Below are 27381 nucleotides of genomic sequence, written 5' to 3'. Positions count from 1 at the left end.
CGACAACAGGACTGTATTCAGCTGAAATGTCTTGTAAAAGAGCTTTAAAAGAATTTTGCAAGCTAGAAGTTGAGCATATGTAGTTCACTAATCTCATCACAATATTCATTATTTTTTTCAAGTCTCCAGACAACTTACCACACAGGACAGACTGGTGAATGATGCAGTGAAGTGTATTTAATGAAAGATGTATCACTGCCAACTATAAAGAAAAGCCCTTCTCTTTCCCTGACATGGAGGGACTTCAATCTGTAACAAGCAAGTTTACTTTCTGCAAATCTAAGCCATTTCCCCCCACCTCCCCCCAAAAAAGCCTTTTACCTTTTCAAAAGTGATCTCTCCTGTGGTGTAGCTTTCCAATGGTACTAAGCAAAAAAATTCTTCCTTAGATTTCATGATGGTGAAATTTTTAAACAGACAGCAATAGCTGGGCAGTGTCACTTAAATGACTTGATTTGTCCACTGCAAGAGACATGTATTTGGTGTTTTTTACATCAGAAAGCAGAGCTGACAAACAATCCTTGTAAATTACCTCTAATCTTCGCACTGCCATGGAATCAGACAGGATAACTTGTTTCACACGGTTCACAATGTCATCTTTGTTTTTATCTCTGGCAAAAAGGTCCTTCAGCATTTCCAACGTGCACTTCTTCACAAACTCAGCATCCAGGAAAGGCTTTTTCTTTTTAGCTAGTACCAACATTATTCCAAGAGAAGCAGCAGTTGCTTTTTCCTGTACAGTCGCTGATGTTACAAGTATGGCATTTGAAGTGTGATACAAAGACTTCAGATTTTCAATTTTGTCATGTCTTGCAACACTGCCAGCAGGATAGACTGTGTTGAAGCTACTGTGCTTTGATTCAAGAGGCGCCTCACCCTGACAACCTTACAGACGGATACAGTGGTTTGGCATATTAAGCACAAAGGTTTTGTGTTTAAATGAGGTGGCATTAAAAAAAAAAAAAAAAAAAAAAAAAAGAGAGAGAGAGAGAGAGGGAGAGAGAAAATCCGCTGTCCAGTTCGGGTTAAAAGCTCAGGTTTTGCTGTTGACTTTGCGATACCATACCATGCCACCATTACTTCTGCGTTCTTGCTGGCAGTGGCACTGCCCTCAGAGCTGGGTTACTAAGAAAGTCATAGGCAAATGATAGGCAGCACATCACAGTTTGTGAATTTAATTGTAAACATTTTTTAAGATGAGCTGGCAGGCCACACAGGAAACCTTGCTAGGCCACATTTGGCCCACATGCCACCTATTGAGTATCACTGCTCCAGGCCAGTGAAGACTACTGACACTGGACATGTCTGCTTTGGAAATACAAGAAAGCAAACGATCCATTATTTCAGCACAACACCTTGCACTGGAAGTTTCTAAGAAAGCCAGAAACTAAGAATGGCCATACTGGGTCAGACCAAAGGTCCATCCAGCCCAGCATCCTGTCCACCAACAGTGGCCAATGCCAGGTGCCCCAGAGGGAGTGAACCTAACAGGTAATGATCTAGTGATCTCTCTCCTGCCATTCATCTCCACCCTCTGACAAACAGAGGCTAGAGACACCATTCCTTACCCATCCTGGCTAATAGCCATTAATGGACTTAACCTCCATGAATTTGTCCAGTTCTCTTTTAAACCCTGTTATAGTCCTAGCCTTCACAACCTCCTCAGGCAAGGAGTTCCACAGGTTGACTGTACCCTGAGTGAAGAAGAACTTCCTTTTATTTGTTTTAAACCTGCTACCCATTAATTTCATTTGGTGGCCCCTAGTTCTGATATTATGGGAACAAGTAAATAACTTTTCCTTATTCACTTTCTCCACACCACTCATGATTTTATATACCTCTATCATATCCCCCCCTTAGTCTCCTCTTTTCCAAGCTGAAAAGTCCTAGCCTCTTTAATCTCTCCTCATATGGGACCCACTCCAAACCCCTAATCATTTTAGTTGCCCTTTTCTGAACCTTTTCTAATGCCACTATATCTTTTTTGAGATGAGGGGACCGCATCTGTACACAGTATTCAAGATGTGGGCGTACTGTGGGTTTATATAAGGGCAATAAGATATTCTCCATTTTATTCTCTATCCCTTTTTTAATGACAGGTTTCAGAGTAGCAGCTGTGTTAGTCTGCATTCACAAAATGGGAAGGAGTACTTGTGGCACCTTAGAGACTAACCAATTTATTTGAGCATAAGCTTTCGTGAGCTACAGCTCACTTCATCGGATGCATAAAAGTGGAAAATGCAGTGAGGATGTTTTTATACACACAGACCATGAAAAAATGGGTGTTTTATCACTTCAAAAGGTTTTCTCCCCCCACCCCACTCTAGAGTTTCTTAACTCTGGGGTGGGGGGAGAAAACCTTTTGAAGTGATAAAACACCCATTTTTTCATGGTCTGTGTGTAAAAAAACATCCTCACTGCATTTTCCACTTTTATGCATCCGATGAAGTGAGCTGTAGCTCACGAAAGCTTATGCTCAAATAAACTGGTTAGTCTCTAAGGTGCCACAAGTACTCCTTCCCTTTTTTAATGATTCCTAACATCCTGTTTGCTTTTCTGACTGCCGCTGCACACTGCGTGGACGTCTTTAGAGAACCATCCACGATGACTCCAAGATCTTTCTCCTGATTAGTTGTAGCTAATTAGCCCCCATCATATTGTATGTATAGTTGGGGTTACTTTTTCCAAATGTGCATTACTTTACATTTATCCACATCAAATTTCATTTGCCATTTTGTTGCCCAATCCCTTAGTTTTGTGAGATCGTTTTGAAGTTCTTCACAGTCTGCTTTGGTCTTAACTATCTTGAGCAGTTTAGTATTGTCTGCAAACTTTGCCACCTCACTGTTTACCCCTTTCTCCAGATCATTTATGAATAAGTTGAATAGGATTGATCCTAGGACTGACCCTTGGGGAACACCACTAGTTACCCCTCTCCATTCTGAAAATTTACCATTTATTCCTACCCCTTGTTCCCTGTCTTTTAACCAGTTCTCAATCCATGAAAGGATCTTCCCTCTTATCCCATGACAACTTAATTTACTTAAGAGCCTTTGGTGAGGGACCTTCTCAAAGGCTTTCTGGAAATCTAAGTACACTATGTCCACTGGATCCCCTTGTCCACATGTTTGTTGACCCCCTCAAAGAGCTCTAATAGATTAGTAAGACATGATCTCCCTTTACAGAAACCATGTTGACTTTTGCACAATTTATGTTCTTCTATGTGTCTGACAATTTTATTCTTTACAATTGTTTCAACTAATTTGCCAGGTACTGACGTTAGACTTACCAGTCTGTAATTGCCAGGATCACCTCTAGAGCCCTTCTTAAATATTGGCATTACATTAACTATCTTCCAGTCATTGGGTACAGTAGCTGATTTAAAGGACAAGTTACAAACTGTAGTTAATAGTTCCGCAATTTCACATTTGAGTTCCTTCAGAACTCTTGGGTGAATGCCATCTGGTCCCGGTGACTTGTTACTGTTAAGTTTCTCAATTAATTCCAAAACTTCCTCTAATGACACTTCAATCTGTGACAATTCCTCAGATTTGTCACCTACAAAAGACGGCTCAGGTTTGGGAATCTCCCTAACATCCTCAGCCGTGAAGACTGAAGCAAAGAATTCATTTAGTTTCTCCACAAAGACTTTATCGTCTTTAAGTGTTCCTTTTGTATTTCGATCATCCAGGGGCCCCACTGGTTGTTTAGCAGCCTTCCTGCTTCTGATATACTTAAAAAACATTTTGTTATTACCTTTTGAGTTTTTGGCTAGCTGTTGTTCAAACTCCTTTTTGGCTTTTCTTATTACATTTTTACATTTAATTTGGCAGCGTTTATGTTCCTTTCTATTTACCTCACTAGGATTTGACTTCCGCTTTTTAAAAGAAGATGATTTTTTTATCTATCATGGCTTCTTTTACATGGTTGTTAAGCCACAGTGCCTCTTTTTTAGTTCTTTTACTGTGTTTTTTAATTTGGGGTATACATTTCAGCTGAGTCTCTATTATGGTGTCTTTGAAAAGTGTCCATGCAACTTGCAGGGATTTCACTCTAATCACTGTACCTTTTAATTTCTGTTTAACTAACCTTCTCCTTTTTGCATAGTTCCCCTTTCTGAAATTAAATGCCACAGTGTTGGGCTGTTGAGGTGTTCTTCCCACCACAGGAATGTTAAATGTTATTATATTATGGTCACTATTTCCAAGCGGTCCTGTTATAGTTACTTCTCGGACCAGATCCTGCACTCCACTCAGGATTAGATTGAGAGTTGCCTCTCCCCTTGTGGGTTCCTGTACCAGCTGCTCCAAGAAGTCATTTAAAATATCGAGAAATTTTGTCTCTGCATTTCATCCTGAGGTGACATGTACCCAGTCAATATGGGGATAATTGAAATCCCCCACTATTATTGAGTTTATTTTGATAGACTCTCTAATCTCCCTTAGCATTTCATTGTCACTAACACTGCCCTGGTCAGGTGGTCGATAACAGATCCCTACTGTTATATTCTTATTAGAGCATGGAATTACTATCCATAGAGATTCTATGGAACATGTGGATTCATTTAAGATTTTTATTTCATTTGAGTCTACATTTTCTTTCACATATAGTGCCACTCCCCCCCCGACATGACCTGTTCTTATTACAGGGAGATAACTGTGTCAGTCACTGAAACAGGACAGGATGCTTAATGAACTAATGTCCAAATTAAAAATATTGTAATTTTACATACATACAGGAGCTTTTTCGCAGACATAATTTCTGCCTCACTGATGGAAAACAAAAAGACCTACATGTAACACACAAACATCAAATGATGATATTTTCTTTTAGGATCAAAGGGCTATTAGAATTATTTTCAAACAAAAAAAGATGCTGCAACTCAAATGATGGAAGTTATTAACACTTTGTACCATATCTTCAAAACACAGGAATCACTACATTTACCACTGAAATGTAGCTACTTCTTATGCACAGTGCTGCAGCTACTTAAAAGCAGACAGACACTACACAGTAGTTCAGGTCAGCAAGTTAAGAGAATTTAATCTATTTTGAACTGTAGGGAGAATTTAGGATGTTATTACTCTGACTGGAATTTGACCAGCACAAACGACAAATCTTGCACAAAAGTGTCATTAGATTTTCAATAAGTTTGTGTGGCCAAGAACCTCTGTATTATGTTCCTCTAAAAGAGCAGTGCTCCCCAGCAACATATTGAGGCATTGGTTCAGTAGTGCAACATACTAAATCACCAGCGTCACTTCCTGAAGTATCCTGAACTGTTCTAGGCAGTCTCCCATCCAAGATGGGCCTGCTCCTACTTATCCTACAAGATATGTCAAGATCACAATCCTAGCTGGTATAGCTACAATCAAATATAGTGAAGTACCAAGAGATATGGGAGTAAAAATACCCACAAGATGCTTAAAGAATAAATGGGAAACTAAAACATGCAGCTGTTATTTTGGAAGCTGGCTTTGAAAATTTGTCCCATAAAATGAGAAAGTAGAAAGGGGAAATTTTATCACTGTTTAATTTGCTGTTATAAGGTGAATATGCATTTCACATTAAAAGCAACGTTCTTTCAGCAAACAGTCAACCACTAAGAACCTTGACAAGAAGGCTACTACCCAATTTTCCTCCAGTTTCAGAAAGAATATCATCAACTGTATGACCAGTTGACTTAAAACTTTATTGTGACACTCACAAACCAGGTCAGATCACGGCCACAGGCCAATTCACTTGTATGTTAGTGTAGATCAAAGCAATTATTAATGTGTAAGTGTGCATTCAGATATTTAAACTTCATGAAAATTAATGGGTTATTACTTTTATTGTTCTTGTTTATCTATTCTTGTTATAATGTAACAGCAAACATTTACACGTGTGTATAACCCTGTAACTAAATTACCCATCAAAGAAATCTTATGAAATAGTAATGAAGGACTTAAGGACTTTAACAGAATATGCTAATTTCAAAGCAAATCAAGGACTCTAAGTGCATTCCTCACTATCTGTCATCAAAGAAAAAAAGCATGTGGGTCCAGACACTGTCAACTAGCTAGTAAAGAAGATATAAAAGATGGATTCAAGGAAAGATCCTTCATCTCTGGACTGTTTGGATTCTAACAGAGCAGAATAACTGAACGAGAAGATAGAGTTATTCTGGATAGCCTTGAAGGACTTTTGGGAAATTGGCAGTTTATTACATCACTGACACCATTTGGAGTGACAAACTGTGATTTACTCATTATATTTTATCTGCTTTAACCTCTCAATAACTCTCATTCTTTTTTCTTACCTAATAAACCGATGATTAGTTTACTACAGAATTGGTTACCAGTATTTTCTTTGGTTTAAGGTCTGGAGTACCAATTAATCTGGGGTGAGTGACTGGCCTCTTGGGACTGGGAGAAACTTGATGTGGGGGGATTTTAGGTTTAAATAATCTTTTATCACAAGTCCAGTTTGTCTGGGTGGTAAGACAGACTGGAGAGTCTAGGGGACTATCTGTGACTTGATGGTAAAACACGTATTGTGATCCAGGAGTTCACGTTTGTTACTGGTTTAGTGAAATCTAATTATAGAACATACCACCAGTTTGGAGTGTCTGCCCTGAGATAGGTTTCAGAGTAGCAGCCGTGTTAGTCTGTATTCGCAAAAAGGAGTACTTGTGGCACCTTAGAGACTAACAAATTTATTTGAGCATAAGCTTTCTTGAGCTACAGCTCACTTCATCGGATGCATTGTTAGTCTCTAAGATGCCCTGAGATAGGCACTCACAGTTGTGAGCCACTCCAGACAGTGTGACACCTATTTCAATTAAAAAATTCAAACTGATGAAATGACAATTTTAACCAACTTTTTTAAATGCAAACCATCTACATAACTCTGTACTTCATTTTGGATACTTACTGATTGATAACTCCTACACAGAAACAGTAAGACTGTAAAAACTCCAACAACTGCAGCACAAATCACTATTTCCCATGGGAAACCATAAAGATCAGGACCAGGTCTCATATCTTCAGGCAACGCTGTCACAACCTTCAAAAAAAATAAAAAAATAAAATAAAAATAAAAAAAAATCAAGCATCAAAGTCTGAGTGGTTAAAAAAAAAGGGACAGATACCTATTATTTTTGACAAATGCAGATATTACTTATTGTTTACTGAGTCAACTGTGAGACTATAAGACTCTTTGTTTATTTACTTTTTCAAAACCCTGAAAAGTAGCAAATGTTGTCAGAAGCCTTTTGTTTGGTTTTTAAATCTTTTGTTTATTTAGCAATCAATGTATAATATAACCGAAGACACATATGGTATGTTGAACCAGAAGAGACACAACTTTTTAAGTTTTCCATCTGAACTTGTTGTTTAGGGAAAGGGTTCTTCTTGAGGTACAGTAGTTTATATGTAAAAGCGTCAGCATTAAAATAAAAAAATGTTTACAACATAGTTGGTGGACAATTTATAGTGACAGCTAAAGGTATGCAAATAATTTCTCTGATTGACTAAAATATAGCATAAGTATGGTTTTAGAAAATAAAAATAATGGTTCAGTGTAGTTTACTACGTAAAGGATTGTGATTTGCATAATCTGTGTTCTACATTATTTGTAAATAGATATGTATACATTATTTTCTAAACAAAACAAAGAACAGCCTGCTTAATGCAGCTCACCTTTCCATATACAACTATTAGTGTATAATATTTTATTCACTAAGCAGAAAAGTCTTAAACTTTGAGTCTTTCAAGCTGAGGTGCTCTGTCTGCACTTGGAAAGCGCATCATGAGGCCTCCTTTGATACTATTAAAAGGAAAACAGAAGCATGTTTTCCTTCCATATTTGAGACTATATTTCTGAATTTCACAGACCTTAAAAATGCTTAAATTTAACAGGTGCCTATGCCTCTTCTCAACCAAACCTCACTATATTTCCATTCCATTATTGTGCCCTTCTCATCTTGATTTTCCCTAAAAGCTGTCATGATCCCGGGTCCTGCAAGCTGCTCCCCACCGGGAGGCCCCTGTGCGGGGCAACTTGCCGAACTGGGGCCTAAGCCGGACACCTGACTTTTCTAGCAAAACGTAAGATATCAGATGACAAGGTTCGCAGCAGATTAGCTTCATGTAAATGACAAAACACAGGTTCTGGTGAGTGGGTCACCGAAGCGCAGAGTCACGTTGCTCGTCGCAGGGAAGCAGCTTTCGTGTTAACGAAAATCCTCCCTGCCTCAGAGCTCTCCAGCGAGTCACACATCACACCTCCCCGCCCCCAACTGGGGAAGTTTCACAATTGAAGGGTCCAGGAGAACCAGGCCGCAAAGCGGCACCGTCCCTTGATGCCCCGGCTTTCCCCAGCCCCCCCGGCCGGGAAGCTCGCTGCCCCCGGCCCCGCACTCACGCTCCGCGCTCGCTCCAGGGCCAGCCCGCAGAAGCGCTGCACTGTCTCTCGGAAGCCGCGCCACAGCCCCGCGGCTGCAGCCTCCCGAGCATCCTGGCAGCTCTCCCCGGCGGCCATTTTACTGCGGCAGCGGCTGCTCACGCTCTGGGCAGCGGCGGCGAGGGGGCAACCGGCGCTCAGAGCCCATCGCCGACTGCAGGAGCAGCAACCCCAACAGCCCCCACGCAACTTCCTGCCGGCGCCAGCCTGACAACTGAGCGGGCCGTACCACCGCCCCGGAGAGGGGAGCGGGGCGAGACCATCGTGCCTCGGATGGGGATGGGGGGGAGGCGACTGCCCCCAAAACAGGGGCCGAGCCAGGCAGCTCCATTCCGGGGGGCAGCGGGGATGCCCAGCTAAACCAGAAGAACAGAGGGAAAGAAGGGAAGGGCGGCACCACTGCATGACACAAGCGGGGGATGGAGGGGGGCAGAGGTTGCTGCTGACCCCCGGGGGGAGGGGGGACCCGTATTAGCCCGCAGGCTAGGGTGACCAGACAGCAAGTGTGAAAAATCAGGACGGGGGTAAGGGGTAATAGGCGTCTATATAAGAAAAAGACCCAAAAATCGGGACTGTCCCTATAAAATCCAGACATATGGTCACCCTACAGCCAGTGCCCCCTACCCCTCCCCCCCATTGTGCGCACCTGCAGCGCAGACGGGGGCGGGCCACGGCCCCAGGACACACCATATGCTGGGATCTGCAGACTCAGGGGCCACCCCTCTGAACGTCAGACGAGGGGTGGCTCTTTAGCCTCCATTTTAGGAACAGTAGGGGCAGGCTCCTGAGGAGATGCCAACGTATGCCTCCATTTGGGGCCGGGCAAGACACTGGCAGCCCTGGGATAGCACAAGTCATGTTAGCAGGATTGTGCTGGGCAGGTCCAGGGAAACACAAGCAACCTGTAACAAGTCTTCGCTCCAAGTCATGAGGGGCCCATTGAGACCATGCCTTATGACTCACTAAGTCATTCACAAGATGCCCATGTCAGCTACCTGCAGTTTGTTCTATAACAAATTCCTTCTAGGGAATAAGGGGGTTAGTTTTATATATTTATTGGGCTTTTGGGGTCTTATCCTCTGTCCTTTTTTCTCCCCATTGATATCTTCAATAACCCCACATCCCAGTGGCCAACTTAGGAAGGCTACATGCAGTTCTCTTTAGAGCCTATCAAACTAATATTTAGCCTCTTCTAAAATAAATCATTTGAGAGCACTGAAAGGCACTTCACCCTCCACAGGGCTCCTAGCCTGAGAAGGTAGGAACTTGAGCTCAAGTCCTCTGTTTAGAGGCACACTATTCTGTTAACTAGACTGCTAGCCTAACCTAAAATTTGGTTGTTTAAACATTTTACACACAAATGTATTCCTTCACAAGCAAAACAAGGCCTAGGCCCTGCTTTATCCAAGCTGTTGTAACCCATCTTGCTTGCTGAACTTCAGGAAATGAACCCTAGTGTCAGCCAGTGAGAGTTTGGGGAGAATATTCTCTCCCAATGCCTACCACAACTTTATATATAGGAAGCAGAAACCAAAGGGAAAAAAATCTGGGGGGAAACAACAATTAAACTAAGCAAATATGGTGTGAGGATAAGAAAAAAGTAAAGGAGAAATGGAGGCACCCAATTTGAACACCCCATTCTGAAAATATTTCCTTTCCAGCAGAGTTACTGCACATCTTCAAACACTTATCATACCCTAATGGAGCTAAGCTCTACCAAATGCTGACTCTGGACAGTTAAAATCTCAAGCCAGTGCAAAGAGCCCTTCATAGACAGATGTTAGAAATTCTACACTTAACTCCAAAGATTGTTGGAAACTGCTGTTTCAGGTGGAAATGTTTGAATACAGTTGACTTGGTATTTATAACTTACAATGTAAACAGAATCCTTTCCTCACAAACTAATATAGCCCACTCACCTTTCAAACATTTAAAGAGATACAATTCAGAATAAAAACAAGATAGAAAGTGATTAAAGAAACCAAAGGAGAGATCATCACACAACAGTACAGGTTTAGAAGTATTTCCATGGCAATCTCACAATCATTCCTCTGTGTAGTACTCAGTGGATACAGAACCAATCTCTTATTAGCTAGACTTTAACTACTTGTATAGAAACTTACCCCTTCCCTTGTTTTGGATGTTTCCATTTGTGAATCAAATATTGTAATCACATAACAAACATTTCTATTAAAACTATGAGCTTAAAAATATCCCTAGTTTCTTAAGAAAAGTTCCTGATCCAGTCAGAGAGACATCCTGCACTGGTATGTTTCCAAATGGACAGAGATCCTGTTCTGACATTTCTGTAATCAAGGGAGGGGGGGCCAGAGGTGGATTAACGACTAACAACAAAGTTTCTCATTTCATGGCACATCATGTCTCCTTTCCTTTGTAAATATAAATTAATTGACACTATGTGTTTTTAAAATTCTAATGCAAAGAAATGTTATATTAGGAAGTCTAATATATACATTTCCTATTTTTTATAAAAGCTAAAGTACACCTTTTAAAAAATTGACCATATTGTGGGCCCATAATACCACGTGTTGGTATTACACACTGAAACACAGAGGCTGCAGAAAATATTGATAAGCCATATCCTAGCTACGTGGCATTGTAATTTTACTTATTTCATTATTTCTGTAACTTGATTTCTATATTACATTGGGATTATTTTCATTATAATTATGTTTGTAAATCCCAGCTTTTATAAAGGTTGACTCAGTCATTCTTTGTATGCAGCAACATATGCAATTTGCATCTTTTACTGTGAAAATCTAAGAGGAAGGAAAAATGCAATACAAGGTAGCAGTTGGTACCTAGTGATATACATGGGAATTTGAAAATAGCCATTTTATTTGTACTGAACAATAAATATTTGAATTTTAACACAGCCTGTAAAGCGTGAATACTCTATGTATCCCAATTAGCCATTAAAGTCTTAATTTCTAAAGAAAACAAATTATTCATGTTTCCCTCTCATGGTTCATGTATTTCCCAGAACATACTGGGATAAATTATAAGCATGTAATAATTAATCCCAGTGTGTTTCAAACTTTAAGACCTTGATTATACCACATCTGAACCTCAAAAGTTCTTGGCATATAACCTCTTCAGATATGCTTCTTGTATTTGTGCCTCAAGAGTTCCAATGTCCTCCTTACTTTGCCCCCTCCATCCCATTTATCTTTCAATCCATAATATTCTCCTTTTACCTGTCAAATTTCCACATCCTCTGTCTTTCCTCTGCCTCTCCAGATCCCCTTTCCATCCCTTCAGTTATCCCTGTCTTCACCCCCTTTGCTTTGTTTCTCCCAGACATCCCTCTCCAAGTGCCCCATGTCTCTGCCTACCCCTTCCTACCTTCCCTTTTCAAGCCTCTCCCACCCAGTTTCTGCCCCACCTTCCCTGCTATGTTCAGAATATTGCACAACAGCTCCCTTCACTTACCAAGCTCCCAGCCTTCCCTTACTCTCAGACCTTCCTTCCCCCAAGTCTCCCCTCTACTCTCCCTCCTTCTCTTCTCTCTCCATATCCACCACAGCAAGTTTTTCCCATACTTTCTTTCTTCCCTTCCCCCAATCCCCTTTGCTTCTCCCATGTTCCATCTCCCCAAGGGCCCTCACTTGTATTTGTTCCCTGCAGTAGAAGTCCCCCCAACTCAAGGCACAACCTGTACTGGTTCCTCACATCTCCACTCCCCAACACTCCTCTCTGTATCGGTGCCCTTCCCTCGCTCCACAAGATCCCTCTGTCCCCAGCGCCTCCCTCATCAGCTCCACAAAGTCTACCTTGTACCAACCCCTCAAGCAAATTCCCTCTTGTATCTGTATCCCCCAGATCACCTCTTCCCCACTGTTCCCCCATTCTCTCTCTCTCTCCAAGGACCCCTTGGACTTGTCCCCACTCCCCAGCCCCCCTAAACCTGTCCCCCAATTCCTCATTCCCTCCCTCTCCAAAGATCAGACCCAACATCTCCATGTCTCTCCCTGTACCAGCTGCCCTCTTGCCCTCAATGTACCCCTCTCCAAGCTCCCCTCTGTCCCACCCCTTTCCCCAGCTCTCCCAAGCTCCCCAAGTCCCCCTCCAAGATGCCTCCCCTGTTCAAGGCTTCCACGTTCCCCCTCCAATGTCCCCTTTGTACACCCCCCCAACCACCCCTGGCCTCTCTTCCCCCTTCCCTCCCCAGAAGAGAAGCAGCAGGAGTGGGAGCTGCTGCTGCTGCTGGTGGGTCATGGGTGCCTCCCTGCCTGTCTCCCACGCCAACTGACAGGGGATGAGAAGGGTGTCCATGCAGGGAGGAGACTCAGCCAGCTCCCAAGTCTAGCTGCATGGGGGGACAGTGGCCCCAGTGTCAGGAAGTTGCACTGCAGCTGCCTCTTCCCAGCTTGTCTTTTCTGCCTGATTGTACACGTTTTACTGAGGGGTTATAAAAAATAATTTTTTTAAATCATCTTGTACAGCATCTAACTGTGGCCAGTGTACCTTCAGTTGTACTTCTACCACAGTTTGAAAACAGGTTTCAGAGTAGCAGCCGTGTTAGTCTGTATTCACAAAAAGAAACGGAGTACTTGTGGCACCTTAGAGACTAACAAATTTATCTGAGCATAAGCTTTCGTGAGCTACAGCTCACTTCATCGGATGCATTGTGTTTTCCACAGAATGTATCCGAGGAAGTGAGCTGTAGCTCACGAAAGCTTATGCTCAAATAAATTTGTTAGTCTCTAAGGTGCCACAAGTACTCCTTTTCAGTTTGAAAACAGTTGACTTAATCTATATATTGAAAGAAGAAAACAAAATCTATGGTAACACAACTTGCTGATGGAGATTTTTCATTTGTAGATTTTGCAGCAAATACAAAATTATAGTTCCCACACCCACTGTGCCTCACATTTTATATTATTTTATATATTGTACTAACTTTCGTACATTGAATATGTTCACAAGAGGACCATGTTATGTTGCTGTGGGAACCAAAAGTTTAAATTTCTTTGTTCTGGTACTGTATGTGTAAAATCACTACTAAAAGATTGCAGTACCTTTTTTTTATTTTTTTTATTTTTTCAAGGCCCAACCCAGCTTTCATTTAAATCAAAGGGAATTCTGCCAGTGACTTCAATGGGAGCAGGAGCTGGCCATGGGTTTCCTTTAAAAAAATAGATAAAAAATGCTGGTGTGTTTGACAAGTGTGTCTTCTTGGCTGTTCAATAAACCCACATTTGAATGTACAGTCACTAAATGCACAAGGGAAGATTCTGCAGAGGCAATGGGAGCAGCAAGGGGCTGAAGAAAACAGCAGCTAATGTGGCATTTCCTGCCCCTTCCCCTCATCAGTTGGGCATCAGGTCTCCCCGGGGCCAAGTTTGAAAATTCTGGTCTCCTTAAATGCTTCCTCAACATGTAAACAGAGGCCACACTGAAGATACCTACCCCAATTTTGCTGTCAGTTCCAGCTCCAACTCCAGATGAGTTTCAGAATGTAATCAACAGCAGAATCGGGCTCAATTTCCCTCTGGTGGTGTTAAAACATTAAGGAAACAAAATCTTACCTTTTTGCTAACAGTTGCCACTGCTGAAAATACAGATTTTACAAAGTCACCAACGTCAAGACAATCAAAATGCAGGAGAATCTGATATATCCAGTCTTCTTCTGTTAATTTATAAGGAAAGAAAATGTTTTGTATTATCATGTTATCTTGTTAATAGCTCCATTTTTATTTTATTTTTTTAAGGTTGTAATCTTTTTTTCAGATCAAACACTTACCATTATTGGGAATGTAGTTTTGAATCACGAAAAAGATCTGTGATAAAGGTTTTTTAGCATCTAACTGAACATTTTTTGCTGAATTGTACATTTTCTCCTGAGCATTCACTGGAGCAATTGTTATTGCTTTTGAATGTTGGCCACTGTTACGTTCTTTATACAAAGCTGTATGCACGTGATGGTCTTCTTTTGGAGCTTTGTCTGATAATTTTCTCTCATCGGATATATCTGCAAACAAATGTGAAGTGGAAAAATGTTTATTTTCAGCCTTCTCATCAAGAATATTTTCTGCATGTGAAATTTTATAAGATTATTTCCCACTATGTTACTAATTTGGCTTCTGAATTCCTCCTCATTTTCAAAGTCATTTTCAAAGTCAGACTCTCACTGGCAACTGCCAAAAAACCCCAAAACCAAACCCCTAAACAAATGGACAACTGATTTAAAGGGTTACTCTTCTGATGTCACCATGTGACAAGACAATATAATAAGTGACCTGGCAGGAATATAAGAACACTTTCAGGACAGGGTTATATTTACATAATGTGTATTATATCACTGTAAATCTATATTCTAAAATTGGGCCAAATTCTGGTCTTAGAATGGGGTTGCATGGATGTAACTGCAGACAAAAAAAAGGGCTACATACCTTTCGTAACTGTTCTTCAAGATGTGCTGCTCACGTCCATGCCATTCTAGGTGTATGCACGCCCACGTGCATGGTTGTCGTAGATTTTTGCCTTAGCGGTATCCATAGGGTCGGCAGTGGCGCTCCCTTGAGTGCCATACTCATGCGCCAGTATATCAGGTTCCGCTGACGGTATGCCTTCTCAGTTCCTTCTTGCCGGCAACACCGACAGAGGGGCAGGAGGGAGGGTAATGGAATGGACATGAGCAACATCTTGAAGAACAACAGTTATGAAAGGTAGGTAACCGTTTTTTCTTCTCCAAGTGCTTGCTCATGTCAATTCCATACTAGGTGACTCACAAGCAGTTTGTCAATGGAGGTGGGCTCAGAGTTCAAGGTCTTGCAGCTTGCAGCACTGCCCTGCCAAAGCCAGCATCATCCTGGGCCTGCAGTGTCAGCACATAATGAGTCATAAACGTGTGTATAGATAACCAGGTAGCAGCTCTACAGATCTCCTGGGCTAAGAAGGCTGCAGATGACACTTGTGCTCTAGTCGAGTGCACTTTGACTATTGCCAGTGGAGGCGTGCTCGCCAGCTCGTAGCAGTACCAGATGCAGGCTTCCTGGATGAAATCCTTTGAGCAGACACAGGATGACCTTTCATCCTATCTGCCACCACCACGAACAGCTGCATTGACTTAGGTAACAGCCATGTTCTATCGATATAGAAGGCCAGCGCCCTTCTGACGTCCAGGGTTTGTAACTTGTGCTCCTCTTCGGCTTTATGGGGCTTCGGAAAGAAGATCGGTAAGAAAATATCCTGGCTGGTATGAAACTGGGAAACTACCTGGGCAGGAATGCCAGGTCTGGCTGCAGCTGGACCTTTGTAGATCACTGTATAGAGTGGGTCTGATGTAAGCGCTCTGAGCTCAGACACTCTGCGGGGGGCGGACATAACCCCAACCAAGAACGACACCTTCCAGGAGAGAAGAGAGCAGGAAGCCAGAGGTTCGAAGGGAGGCCCCATGAGCCTCGACACCGCGAGATTCATATCCCAGGGAGGGACAGGATCCCGTCATGAGGGTAAAGACACTCCAGACCTATCAGGAACCGGGACATCATGTTGTGAGAGAAGATCAACTTGCCTTAGAATGGAGGGTGGAAAGCCAAAATAGCAGCCAGGTGGACTCTAATTGATGACAGTGACAAGCCCTGAAGCTTGAGGTTCAGGAGATAGTCCAGGATCACCTGCAGCGAGGCCTGCGAGGCCTGGACGCCCTGATCCAAGGCCCAGCATGTGAATCTTTTCCACTGTGCCCAATAGGTCACTCTGGTGGAGGGCTTTCTGCTACCCAGCAAGACTGTTGCACACAGGTCGAGCATTTCCGCTCATCAAAATTCAGCCATGCAGCAGCTACACAGCAAGTACAGCACAGCAAGTACAGCTACACTATCAAGTACAGCACCTCCAGGAGACTGCTGTGGTTCTGGGACAGCAGGTCTGGCCAGAGAGGGAGTCTCAGTGGCTCGACTACCGAAAGGTCCAACAGCATGCCGAACCAGTGCTGGTGAGGCCCCTAGGGAGCTATCAGGATAACCCTCGCCCTGTCCTGCTTGATCTTTACAAGGACTCTGTGGATCAATGGCACCGGCAGGAAGGCATACATGAGGACACTTCACCACGTAAGCAGGAAAGCATCTGACAGGGAACCCCTGTCCGTCTCCTGGAGCGAATACAATACGTGGCATTTCCTGTTCTGGCGGGACGCAAACAAGTACACCTGGGGAGTCCCCCACTTCTGGAAGATCATACTGGCCGCCTCTGGATGGAGTGACCACTCGTGGCAAGACGAGAAGGTCCCGCTGAGGCGATCTGCTATCACATTCTTGGTGCTGGGCAGGTGCGCAGCTACCAGATGAATGGCATGCTGCACACAGAAGTGCCAAAGGCTGAGAGTTTCTTGGCAGAGGGCTGACAACCTGGCTCCATCCTGTGTGTTGATGTAATACTTCACGGTGGTATTGTCTGTAGGTCCTGCACCACCTTGCCCCTCAGGTGGGGCAAGAAAGCCTGGCACACCAGGCGAACTACTCTGAGCTCCCTGATGTTGATGTGGAGGGCCAGATTATCCCGCAACCATCAGCCCTGGGTGCTCAACTTGCCGAGGTGTGCTCCCCAGCCCAGGTCCAAAGCATCGGAGACCAGAGTCAGTTATGGGGAGAGGGTCGCGAAGAGGGCTCCCTGCAACACCGACCCAGTGTCCAACCACCAATTCAGGGATAACAGGTGCCCTGACCACCCGGTCTAGATCATATCTGTTGGGGGTGTAAACTGATGCCAGCCACACTTGTAGAGGCCGGAGGTGGAGCCAGGCATGACTGATCACGTGTGTACAGGTGGCCATATGACTCAGCAATTGCAGGCAGGTGTGAGCTGTGGTGAGTGGGCAGCTCTTCACATGGGAGATCAGGTCTGACATGACATGAAAACACGCCTCTGGAAGGAAGGCTCTGGCTCACATGGAGTCGAGAACCGCCCCTATGAACCCTATGCACTGGACCATCCTTAAGGTAGATTTTTTCTCATTTATCAACAGGCCCAGGTCGCGGCAGGTGGAATGCACCAGATCGAGGCTTCTCTGCACTTGGTCCTGAGACCTACCCTTGATGGGCCAGTCGTCAAGATATGAGAAGACGTGGACCCCTCAACGTCTGAGGTAAGTGACCACCAATGCCATACATTTTGTAAAGACCCTTGGAGCCAATGAGAGGGCAAGGGGAGTGCCTTAAATTGGAAATGGTGTTCGCCCATTACAAAACGGAGGAAACGTCTGTGACTTTGGAATATTGAGATGTGGAAATAGGAGTCTTTCAAGTCGAGGGCAGCGTACCAGTCTCCCAGATCCAGGAAGGGGATGATGGAGGCCAGGGAGACCATGTGAAACTTCAACTTTTTGAGAGACTTGTTGAGGCACTGCAGGTCCAGAATGGGTCTGAGGCCCCCTTTTGCTTTTGGGATTAGAAAGTAGCAGGAGTAGAACCCCTTTCCCTTCAAGTCCTGAGGGACCTCCTCCACCGCCCCCATGCGCAGGAGGTTCTCGACCTCCTGAAAGAGGAGTTGCTTGTGAGAAGGGTCCCTGATGAGGGACGGGAAGGAGGGGGGATCAGAGGGAGGGGTGACCAAAAATTGCAGGGTGTAACCATGAGACACTATGTCCAGCATCTAATGGTCCAAGGTGACTTGAGACCAGGCAGAATGGAAGGCACAAAGATGGTTGAGGAAAGAGCAGGGTGGATCCTGGAAGGTGACTGGGGCGTCGCTCTCAACCGCACCCTCAAAACGAGCGCTTCTGGCACCCAGGATGTTTTGCCGGGCCGGACTGCGTGGGTGAGCAGGAGGAGGAAGGGCGACGGCGGCTGAAACTAGCGTCTCTGCCTCTTCTTCTTGCAGATCCCTGGTGACACTGCCAAGGCCTAGTCAGCAGGGGCAGTCGGAACTGCTTTCTCACAGGCTGCAAAGTATACATGCCCAGAGAGCAAAGGTTGGCCCTGGTTGTCCTTTAGCCCATGCAGCTTCACATCCGTCTGGTTGGAAAAGAGACCATTCCCATTGAATGGGAGGCCCTGGATGGAGGTCTGCAGTTCTTGGGAGAGACCTGCAGTCTGAATCCAGGAGCTGCACCTCATTACCACCACCAACACAACCACCCTTGCTGCCAAGTCCACCAGATCCCATGCCATCTGGAGGGAGCACCTAGCAGCAGCAGTGCTCTCCTCCACCAGAGTACCAAATTCCTGGGCCAAACCCTGTGAAAGGGACTCCTTAAACTTATGGAGGGAGTCCCAGAAGTTAAAGTTGTAATATCTCAAGAGGGCCTGATGGTTCACCACCCAGAACTGCAAACTGGTTGTTGAATAAATCTTTCTTCCAAACAGATCCAACCGTTTGGCCTCTTTATTCTTGGGGGTCAAACTGGTATGCCCCTGCTTGTCTCTTTTGTTGGCTGCAGAGAACACCAGCGAGCTGGGTGAGGGGGAGTATAGAGGAACTCAAACCCCTTGGTTGGGACAAAATACTTCTTTTCGGCCCTCTTTGAGGTGGGAGGAAGGAATTTACCAGAGACCCATGCCAATCTTAAGGACACTGTCATGCATGGGTAGTGCAACACAGGTTGGGGTAGAGGTTGACAGGACATTAAACAAGGTGTCAACCTGCTCAGCCATTTCCTCCACTTCCAGGCCCAAGCTCTTGGTCACCCGATGCAGCAGGGCCTGGTGTTCCTTGAAATCGTCCATCGGGCTGGCTCTCGAGGATCCCGCAACTGTCTCATCCAGGGACGAGGACGATGATTGCACCACCGGGGAGGTTCCGGGGCATCTTTTCCCACAGGGAAGGGAGGCTTAGGGATGGGCGCCATTCCCTTTGCCTCGACCACCGAGTGTGCCTCGTGCACTGAGGCCGGTGCCATCAGTGCCGCCAGCTGTTGCTCCAAGGCGACAACTGATGAGTGGTGAGAAGGGGGCATTGCCACAACCGGCATTCCCCATGCATCCCGATAAGGCCACTGCGCTGGCCACTGGCCATGCTGCCAAGTTGGCGCCATCAATGTCAATGCAGCCTCGGGTTCTCATTCATGCTGGTGCAGTCTAGATGAGGGGCTGAACTGGGCTTCCATGCCAGAGGAATCCCCTGCCGGTGACCACAGTGGGGCCATTGATGCCTGGCTCTGCTTGCTGACCATTGCCTTTGGAGACCAATGCCCGGAGCGAGGTGATTGGTGCTGGTAACAAGGGAACCGGTGCCAATGCCAGGGGGACTGGAGATGTGACGGACAGCGCTCTCACAATACAGGCAACCAGGACCTACACCTAGAGGACGATTGGTGGGAGGGCAAGTGGAGTCGGTAGAACGGAGACCGGCTTCTTGATCTAGGCGATCTGCATCAAGATGGCGGCGACTGTGAACCTGGCACCAGTGACCAAGGATGAGCCCCAGAGTGTCTGGGCTGCAACTCCAGCAATCTGCGGCATGGAGGTAGAGAGTGCTACTTTGTCTCGGGGGATCAGCGGTGCTCCACTGCCCCCTGAGGGGTCTTAGTGGCTGGCTTGCCCTCAAGGGCAGCCTTTGCTTGTTCCTGGGCACATGCTGCATCGGCAGCATCAGCAGAGGCCTGTACTCTCTTGGTGCTGGGGGAGCCTGTGAAGGCATCGGTGCCACCAGGGTTTTTGGTCCCATGCTGCTCCTGGGAATCGGTGGTGGACGTTTCACAAGGTTAAGGGCCCCAGCTGGGGTGGTGCGAGCACACGGCTCCGGAGTGGCCGGGCACCCTGAAGTGGGTCTTTTGCCCAATGACCCATGGCCCATTTTGCTTGGTGCTGGGGAGCCATGCTTTTTAGTCTTCTTTTTGGGCACCAGCAACGGGGAATGGTGCTGGGCAGAGCCCAGTGCCAGGGGCGCACTGTGCACCAAGGCCAAGGTACTTGGTGAGTCCTAGAGGGGCTGCATGGAGGCCCATGACCCATGTCTGCCCGCCTGGCACTCCCCAGCCCCCAAAGCACAATTCCTTAATGAACACCATCTTCCTGCATGCAAAGCCACACTGCATAGGCACGATTGGCGCTGCTTACCTAGACTTCACTGCACTGTTTCTGGGATCAGAACACTGCCCCTGCATGGCAGCACACCCAATCCCCGAAGCGCCAGCCTCCTCGCACCAGCCTCCGCCCAAACTAGCCAATGATCAAGGCCAGCAGTTTCGCAGGGATACCACCCCTAATCGAGTCCAATTAGGAACTGCGAGCTCCTTCATCGACCAATCCCTGAGGCACCGCTCCTCTGAGAGACTCACCTCATTCCTCATCAGCCAGTCACCACAGCCCAGACCCTCCCGGTCTCCTATGGCCCCACCCTCGAGGTTTTATGTTTATTTCCACTAAAATGTATCTTTATTAAATAGAGTTTATTTGAATACCTCTGAATTGTTAATTTTGTGAGCATTCATGGCCCACCATATAATTTCCATACCCAGATGTGGCCCTCAGGCCAAAAAGTTTGCCCATCCCTGCTCTAACATGTGACTCCCCTAAGCACTTGAGGCAGCTGCTGTAGGGGTCACTTACAGGCATGGGCCTGTTGCAGTCCATGCAGAGCTTAAACCCCGGGAGACCAGGGCATACCCCACCTGGGGAAAAGTCCTGGCTGGGACCCTAACTGCTAACAATTAACTACACTTAAGAACTACTTAACACTAACTACTATAAATAAAACTATTTACAAGGCCGTAAGGCTCAAAGTCAGTAGACAAAAAACCGCTAGCCCTTGCAGTGCAAGGGAAGGCGCTCTGACTAACCACCACGGGCGGTAAGAAGGAATTGAGAGGGCATATGGTTGGTGGCGCCTGATATACTGCACATTAGGGCGGCACTCATGGGGATGCCACTCCCGATGCTACGGATACCGCTAAGGCAAAAATCTCCAACAACCACGCATGTGGGTGCGCGCACACCTAGAACGGATTCAACATGAGCAAGCACTCAAAGAAGAATTTGTGTTGCCCAGATGTAATTAAGGCCAGAATATAGTTCACTACTTAGAAAAATTTATGTTTTGTCTTGGATCAGTACTGATTGGAGTACTCTTCCAGGATTGCCAGGTCTCTTTATGAAACCATGTTCAGATATGTGAGAGGAAAACTCAAGTAAGAGAGCTGTAATAGCCAGGAAAAAAGAATTCATACAGAACTAAAGATGATCAGCTTTCCATAAATGAACAAATGTCCTTGCAAATGTTATATGCACAAAGAACAATCATAGACATGTTTGTCTGTGAGTAATGAATGGCAGCACACAGCAGCTGCACATATAGAAGAGTATCAAGAGCTCATACAATTAACAAAAAATGCTACTACTATATGAGATTAACTCAATTTTGTGAAAAATTTCATAATCTAGTTCAGCAACTGTGAAATTATTGTATGTCACCACTCTGCATATATATATATATATATATATAGATATATGATGACAGAGCAAAAACGACTGGAGTTATCTGTACCATCCTAAATTTTGATTTCTTTAATTAGCTCAATGATTTAGATTAAACAAGCAGAAGGCTTCAGAAAACAAAATCTTTCCAGCCACAAAAAGGAAATAAGCATTAATTAATTTTTCATGGCAGTTCTGGAAGTACAGCTATTATATAAAGATACAATACAGTCACAATTAGTTACATTTAGTGAGCTAAGAAGAATTAGCAATTTGTTAGAGAAAAAGGGTTACCATTAATTAAAATTAAGTCTGTTCATGCAAAAATTTTATTTATTAGAAAATACCCTAACTGGGTCATATTTTCAAAGCCTCAGTTTGGCTACTGAAACTGCACATGCCTACTTCCATGTTATGCCTAGATTTTTATGTAACCCAAAACTTTAGATTTGTATGTATGTATGTAGTTATATATCTAACTATGCAGTTTGTATGCACTGTTGACTGAGAAATATTGAAGGTGTTAAACTGTGGGCATAATTTTAGAGGATTTAGAATATTTGATCCTTTGGGCCAAATTCATTTCTGGTATAACTTCACTGGCTTCAGTGGATTTATACCAGGGATAAAATTTTCCCATTAGAAAAACCACATTTACCAACTACATTCCTACTTTACTTACATTGTGAGAATGATAATTTAAATGATGGTGGCACTAGTCACACAAATATGATACAGTTTGGTACTTTATGATGCCATCAATGAATACTGGAACCAAAATATGCAATGGCATCAAGAGTTTGATTACAATGGGGTTGATTATAAAAAAGAATCATGGTAAAGTAGTCTTAAGTCTGACTTTTGAAATCAATGGACTTACTTACCAAAGTAAAATAACAGGCTATGGTGTGAAGTATAACAACAGATAGCCTGGTCTAATGTGCACTGAAGTAAATGGAAAAACTCTCATTAACTTCAATGACCTTTGGATCAGGCCAGAGAACCTAAGGAAGAGGAACTATCTCTGGAATAACTGTGAACTCTTTATCTCTTAACAATTTTAGGTGGTTTTCTACTGGCGTTACCACTGATTTTTACAAGTACTTTACCAATGTCCATACATTTTATATTACATAACGGTGTCCATAACCTATAATTAGTGTGGCATAAGGGAGTTATATATTCCTCAAAGAAAGTGTTAAATAGCTACACTCTAATCACCTATTAACAGCTAGTAGCTAAATTCACTAGTGTTGATTTTAAACCACTAAAAGTGAACAGTGTCACACCTGTCTTACATTTTTCTCATACAAAGCAAGTATTGTTCTTGTTTTATCACCTTTAATTAGTAAAGCAGTAGTCCAGTACCTGACTCTGCATTTTGGGCTTCACACTTCGTTCTGATGGCTGACAGAAGATGATGTACTTCTGGAAGAAAATTCATTTTCTCCTTTATATATTTCTCATAGTCAATGTCCAGATTATGTTCCTCTTCCACAGAAGCAGTCACTTGTTTCTTCTGCATGAAACTGTCTTCACATGGAAAAGTAGTGATATCATGCTGAACTTTTTTAAACTGTTGCTCTAGCACCAAGAGTTTGTTTTTTTCACATAGACTCTTTAAAGATTGCTTCACTTCCTGAGACAATTTTGAATAAAGCTGTTGGTACGCAATGAATGGGTTGGATATATCTGTGTCCCCTTCAATTAATCTTTGGCCTTCTTTCCTGGTTTTCTGGGACATAGACCCTGTCTCCCAGATTATGGTTTTATCAGTTTCCTTGTTGTTTGTTCCTGTTTCTGATGTAATATTTTTTTCCTGAATGCCAAGTTGTCCTTCCTCAGATCTATCTTTTAGCATTTTAAAATTATCTATGTTTAAATTATTTGTAGCTTCTGCCGTCTGAATTGTGTCTTTCTCTTGTTCAGATTCGTTTTCCTTTAACTCAGCCTCTCTCCTTTGCACGTTATTAAATTCTACCTTTATCTGGTTTATCCTAATATCTTCCCTGTTTTCATTTGGGACTAGGACAGGACTTTTGTGTTCAGAATTTATTCTAAGGTCTCCATTATTATTTTTACTAAACAAACTTCCAAGAAAATGTGAAGTTTTTGTAAAAATACTAGCCACTCCCCCCACTGTCATGGCACCATTTTTATAATTTATATTTTGGGAGTCTGTTTTTTTCTGATCACCAGTATCTTTTTTGCTTTTGTCCTTACTATCTTTTGCTTTTTCAGAAGTAGTTAATTTTTTTATATGATTTATGTTTTCAGCTGGAAGAGCATCTTCCCTGTCAATGTGTCTTTTACCATTCAGATCTCTATGTTTCACAGCATTTAAATGGAGTGTTTCCAAGCCCTGCTCACTTTGCGAAGGTACATGTTCTATGTTGTTGTGTGCAGAATCATGATAATGGGGAATATGTAACAAAGGCTTGTTAGGATTAGAGCCACCATGATTTTTAAGAGGTGCCTGGGTTTGCAATTCAGTAGACTCAAAAGATTCTAAATGTAATGCTAGGGGTTTTTTTTCAGAGTTTTCAACTACACTAGATTGTTCTTGGAATAAATGTTTGTGTTCATTAAGTAGGATAGGACTGGATTCTGCAGTTGTTTTTGTTGTAACTAAACTTTCTTCAGACATTTTCTGTGATTCTGCTACATCCTGTAACTTTGGTGTTACATTGTCATTTGAATGAGGATACAATGATATTTTCTGGTATTCAGATTCATTTTCTGTATTTATGCTTTCCATATCTTCATGATGACTTGAACTGCTGGGCTCAGGTACTTCTAAATCTGATGATATGGAAGATTCTTTTCTTTTATTATGTAGCATCTGAGTTTTATATTTCTTTCCAGGATCTGAATTACTATTATCCCCAGTCCCACATTCTGATATCAGAGGCTCATGTTGGGAAGATGAATCATCCAGTTCTATATCTAGTGGCTCTTTCTTATGGTGTGGTATATTCATGGAAATTTGTTGAGATTGAAGCTCCTCTTCAGAAAAAGTATCAGCACTAGCTTCAGGTGCTATAATTTGTTCTTGTAGGACTTGTTCACTAATTCTAATATTATCAGAATGCTGTTCAGACGGATTTGAAATATGTTCTCTTTTATTGTATTCGTCATCTATTTGCTCCTGTGGAAATGGCATAGAAGACTGTGGAACTTCATTGCCTTTGTTTTGCAAACCATACAGTAAATAATTTAATGTGTGACTGTCTTGCTCAAGAATTATACTCTCACTTTGTATTATTTCCTCAGATGTAGCTACTGAAGATGTTTCTTGGTTAGCCAAAATATTTGCTCTCTTTTCATTTTGGGATTTATTTTGCTCATAATTTTTTATCATTTGCTCACTGTGTTCTAGGTTATTTTCACCACACTCTGAAACATGTTGTGAAAAATTCTCTGGCTGTTTTATTCTGTCTTGGGAAAAATGACTCATGTCTTTGCTATTCACTACAATTTTGTCTAACACAACATCATCAACATTTGAGCTGGAAAAATGATCTTTTATGGAATCTTGTGAGACATCACGCAAACCTTTGTCTGAAGAATTTTCAGTATATTCCCCATCAGAGAGTTCTCTTTCTTCTTCAGAATCCAAAGTAATATGTTGTGCCTGTACTTCATTATTTACATGGTGTTTTGATAGTGATTCATCAAAATCCAGAGAAGATAACTGGTCTGAAACTTGAATTTTCTTTGTGTCAGCAATGTGATCAATGCCAAGTTCATGACCATTATCCTCTGAAAAATTTTCAGCTAAGTAACCCTGCCTTACTCCCTTTTTAATAATATTTTGTTGACTAGAATAAGAATCTTCACAGAAGTATCCATGTTGTTCTGGTAAATCTCTTATATTTATTTTTGTTTCTAAAGATACCTGCTGCTCATCTTCTAAAATAGAAATTTCACTTTTCTCTTTTATATTAGAAAATTCCTCTCTTTCATTTCTTTTAGAATTGTGTTCCTTGCATTTTGGATATGTAAATAAAGGGTCTATTCTGTGTTCTAACTGGGATTCTGTAAATGAAAGATGTGAGCTATCTTTTACTAATTTAGTATCTTTCATTGTGTTTTCACTATCTTGTTCAATATTTTGCACTGTCAACGGAGAAAATAGAACACTTTCTTTGAAAATGTCTACATCAGTCTTCTCTAGTACTTGTTCATTAATCTTCTGATTTGTTTGGCCTTTCAGTTCAATTTCTTTGCCATTTGTAGTCTGGCCATTTTCATCATTGAAGCTCAGAGTCTCTCGTAGCCTTTGCAGAGAATGCTCATCTTTGGTTGCAAAACATTGGAAGCTCAGTATGTTTTTATAATGACTAAAAGAAAAGACAGACTGTGGTTCTTCAAACTGATTTTGCTTGTCTTTCTCTGAATTATCAGCTGTGTCTAAGTCCTCAGATAAACTGGAAGAAGATAAAGGCTGGGCTACAACTGATTCCCGTGTGTCTTGAGAAACTACAGATTCCTGCTCCTTTTGATCATCTGATATGTCCATATTAAAATCTATGTTGCCAGAGATATTTTCATACCAACCTGCCTGGTCATTTTTGCTCTCTGATTCCTCTGTTATCTCTTTTACTTCAGTGTTTTCTATTACTTGACTTTCTGCTGCTGAATTTTGTTCTGTACTGTAAAGCTCAGTTAGTTTGGTTTTGTCTGATATTCCTTGAGTAAGAGGTGACTCAGCTTCATTTAGGATTTTCTTGAAGTTCAGAAGACTATCTAAATTTGCTGGCAACTCCCCAGAACTTGGTGTGTCAAATTCTGAATCTACTGATTCTTGTTTATGTGTTTTCAGATTATTTTGTCCTTCATCTTGCATCATTTCAGCTATTTCTCTTTGTGATTTCCTCTCTATGTAAGTTTCAGTTTCCTGTAGGTTTAAAGTATGCATTTCTTCATTCTTATCTGTTCTGTCCTCTTTATGTTCAATTGGTTCCTCTTTTGATAACACACGCTGTTCACTAGAATAAAAATCTTCACTTATATATTCATGTTGTACTGGTGAATCTATTGTATTTTCTAACTTTAAATCTGAAGATGCATGCTGCTGGTCTTTGGAGATAGGGACATCACTGTTATCTTTTATATTAGAAAATTCCTGTCTTTCACTACCCTCAGAAACGGGTTCCTCAGGGTTTGAATATCTAGATATTTGTGAATGTTGACCTTGGGAGATTTTAGATTCTAATTGGGATTCTACAGATAAAAGGGGTGAAGTATTGTTATATATTACTAATCTGGCATCTTGTATAGTTTTTTCACTACTTTGTTCATTACCTTGCACTGCTAATGGAGACAACAGAACACTTTCTTGGGACATTGCCACATCTCCCTTCTCTCGCACAGTCTCACTAACCCTCTGATTTGCTTGTAATTTCGCTACAGTTTCTTTACTTCCTTGTAATATTTCATCATTATTTTCAGATTGGGCGAGTTCTCCACTAAAGTTCAAATCTTCCTGTGCATTTTGCACAGATTCCTTTACTTTGGTTGTTAAACTGTGAAAGCTCAATATGTTTGTAAAATG

The 27381-nt window shown here is 42.8% G+C and overlaps 1 protein-coding gene across 3 annotated transcripts in view; it reads right to left on the bottom strand.

The window, feature by feature from the left end:
- MIA2 (MIA SH3 domain ER export factor 2) overlaps window positions 1-27381 on the bottom strand; it is a 67059-nt gene that overhangs the window by 32906 nt on the left and 6772 nt on the right. Inside the window, exons 5-7 of one of the 3 annotated variants that reach the window (XM_074955887.1) lie at window positions 14213-14440; window positions 13998-14098; window positions 6916-7047 (exon numbers count right to left, since the gene is read on the bottom strand). In XM_074955887.1, coding sequence (XP_074811988.1) covers window positions 6916-7047; window positions 13998-14098; window positions 14213-14440 — 461 coding nt within the window. Of the gene's footprint in view, window positions 1-6915; window positions 7048-8406; window positions 8644-10568; window positions 10708-13997; window positions 14099-14212; window positions 14441-27381 lie in introns of those variants that run through there. The other 2 variants (XM_074955889.1, XM_074955888.1) reach the window with 2 other exon arrangements.

The sequence above is a fragment of the Natator depressus genome, chromosome 6, assembly GCF_965152275.1.
Source record: "Natator depressus isolate rNatDep1 chromosome 6, rNatDep2.hap1, whole genome shotgun sequence".
Lineage (NCBI taxonomy): Eukaryota > Metazoa > Chordata > Testudines > Cheloniidae > Natator > Natator depressus.
Note: the sequence above shows the minus strand (reverse complement) of the source record. Positions and strands in the feature narration are given on the sequence as shown.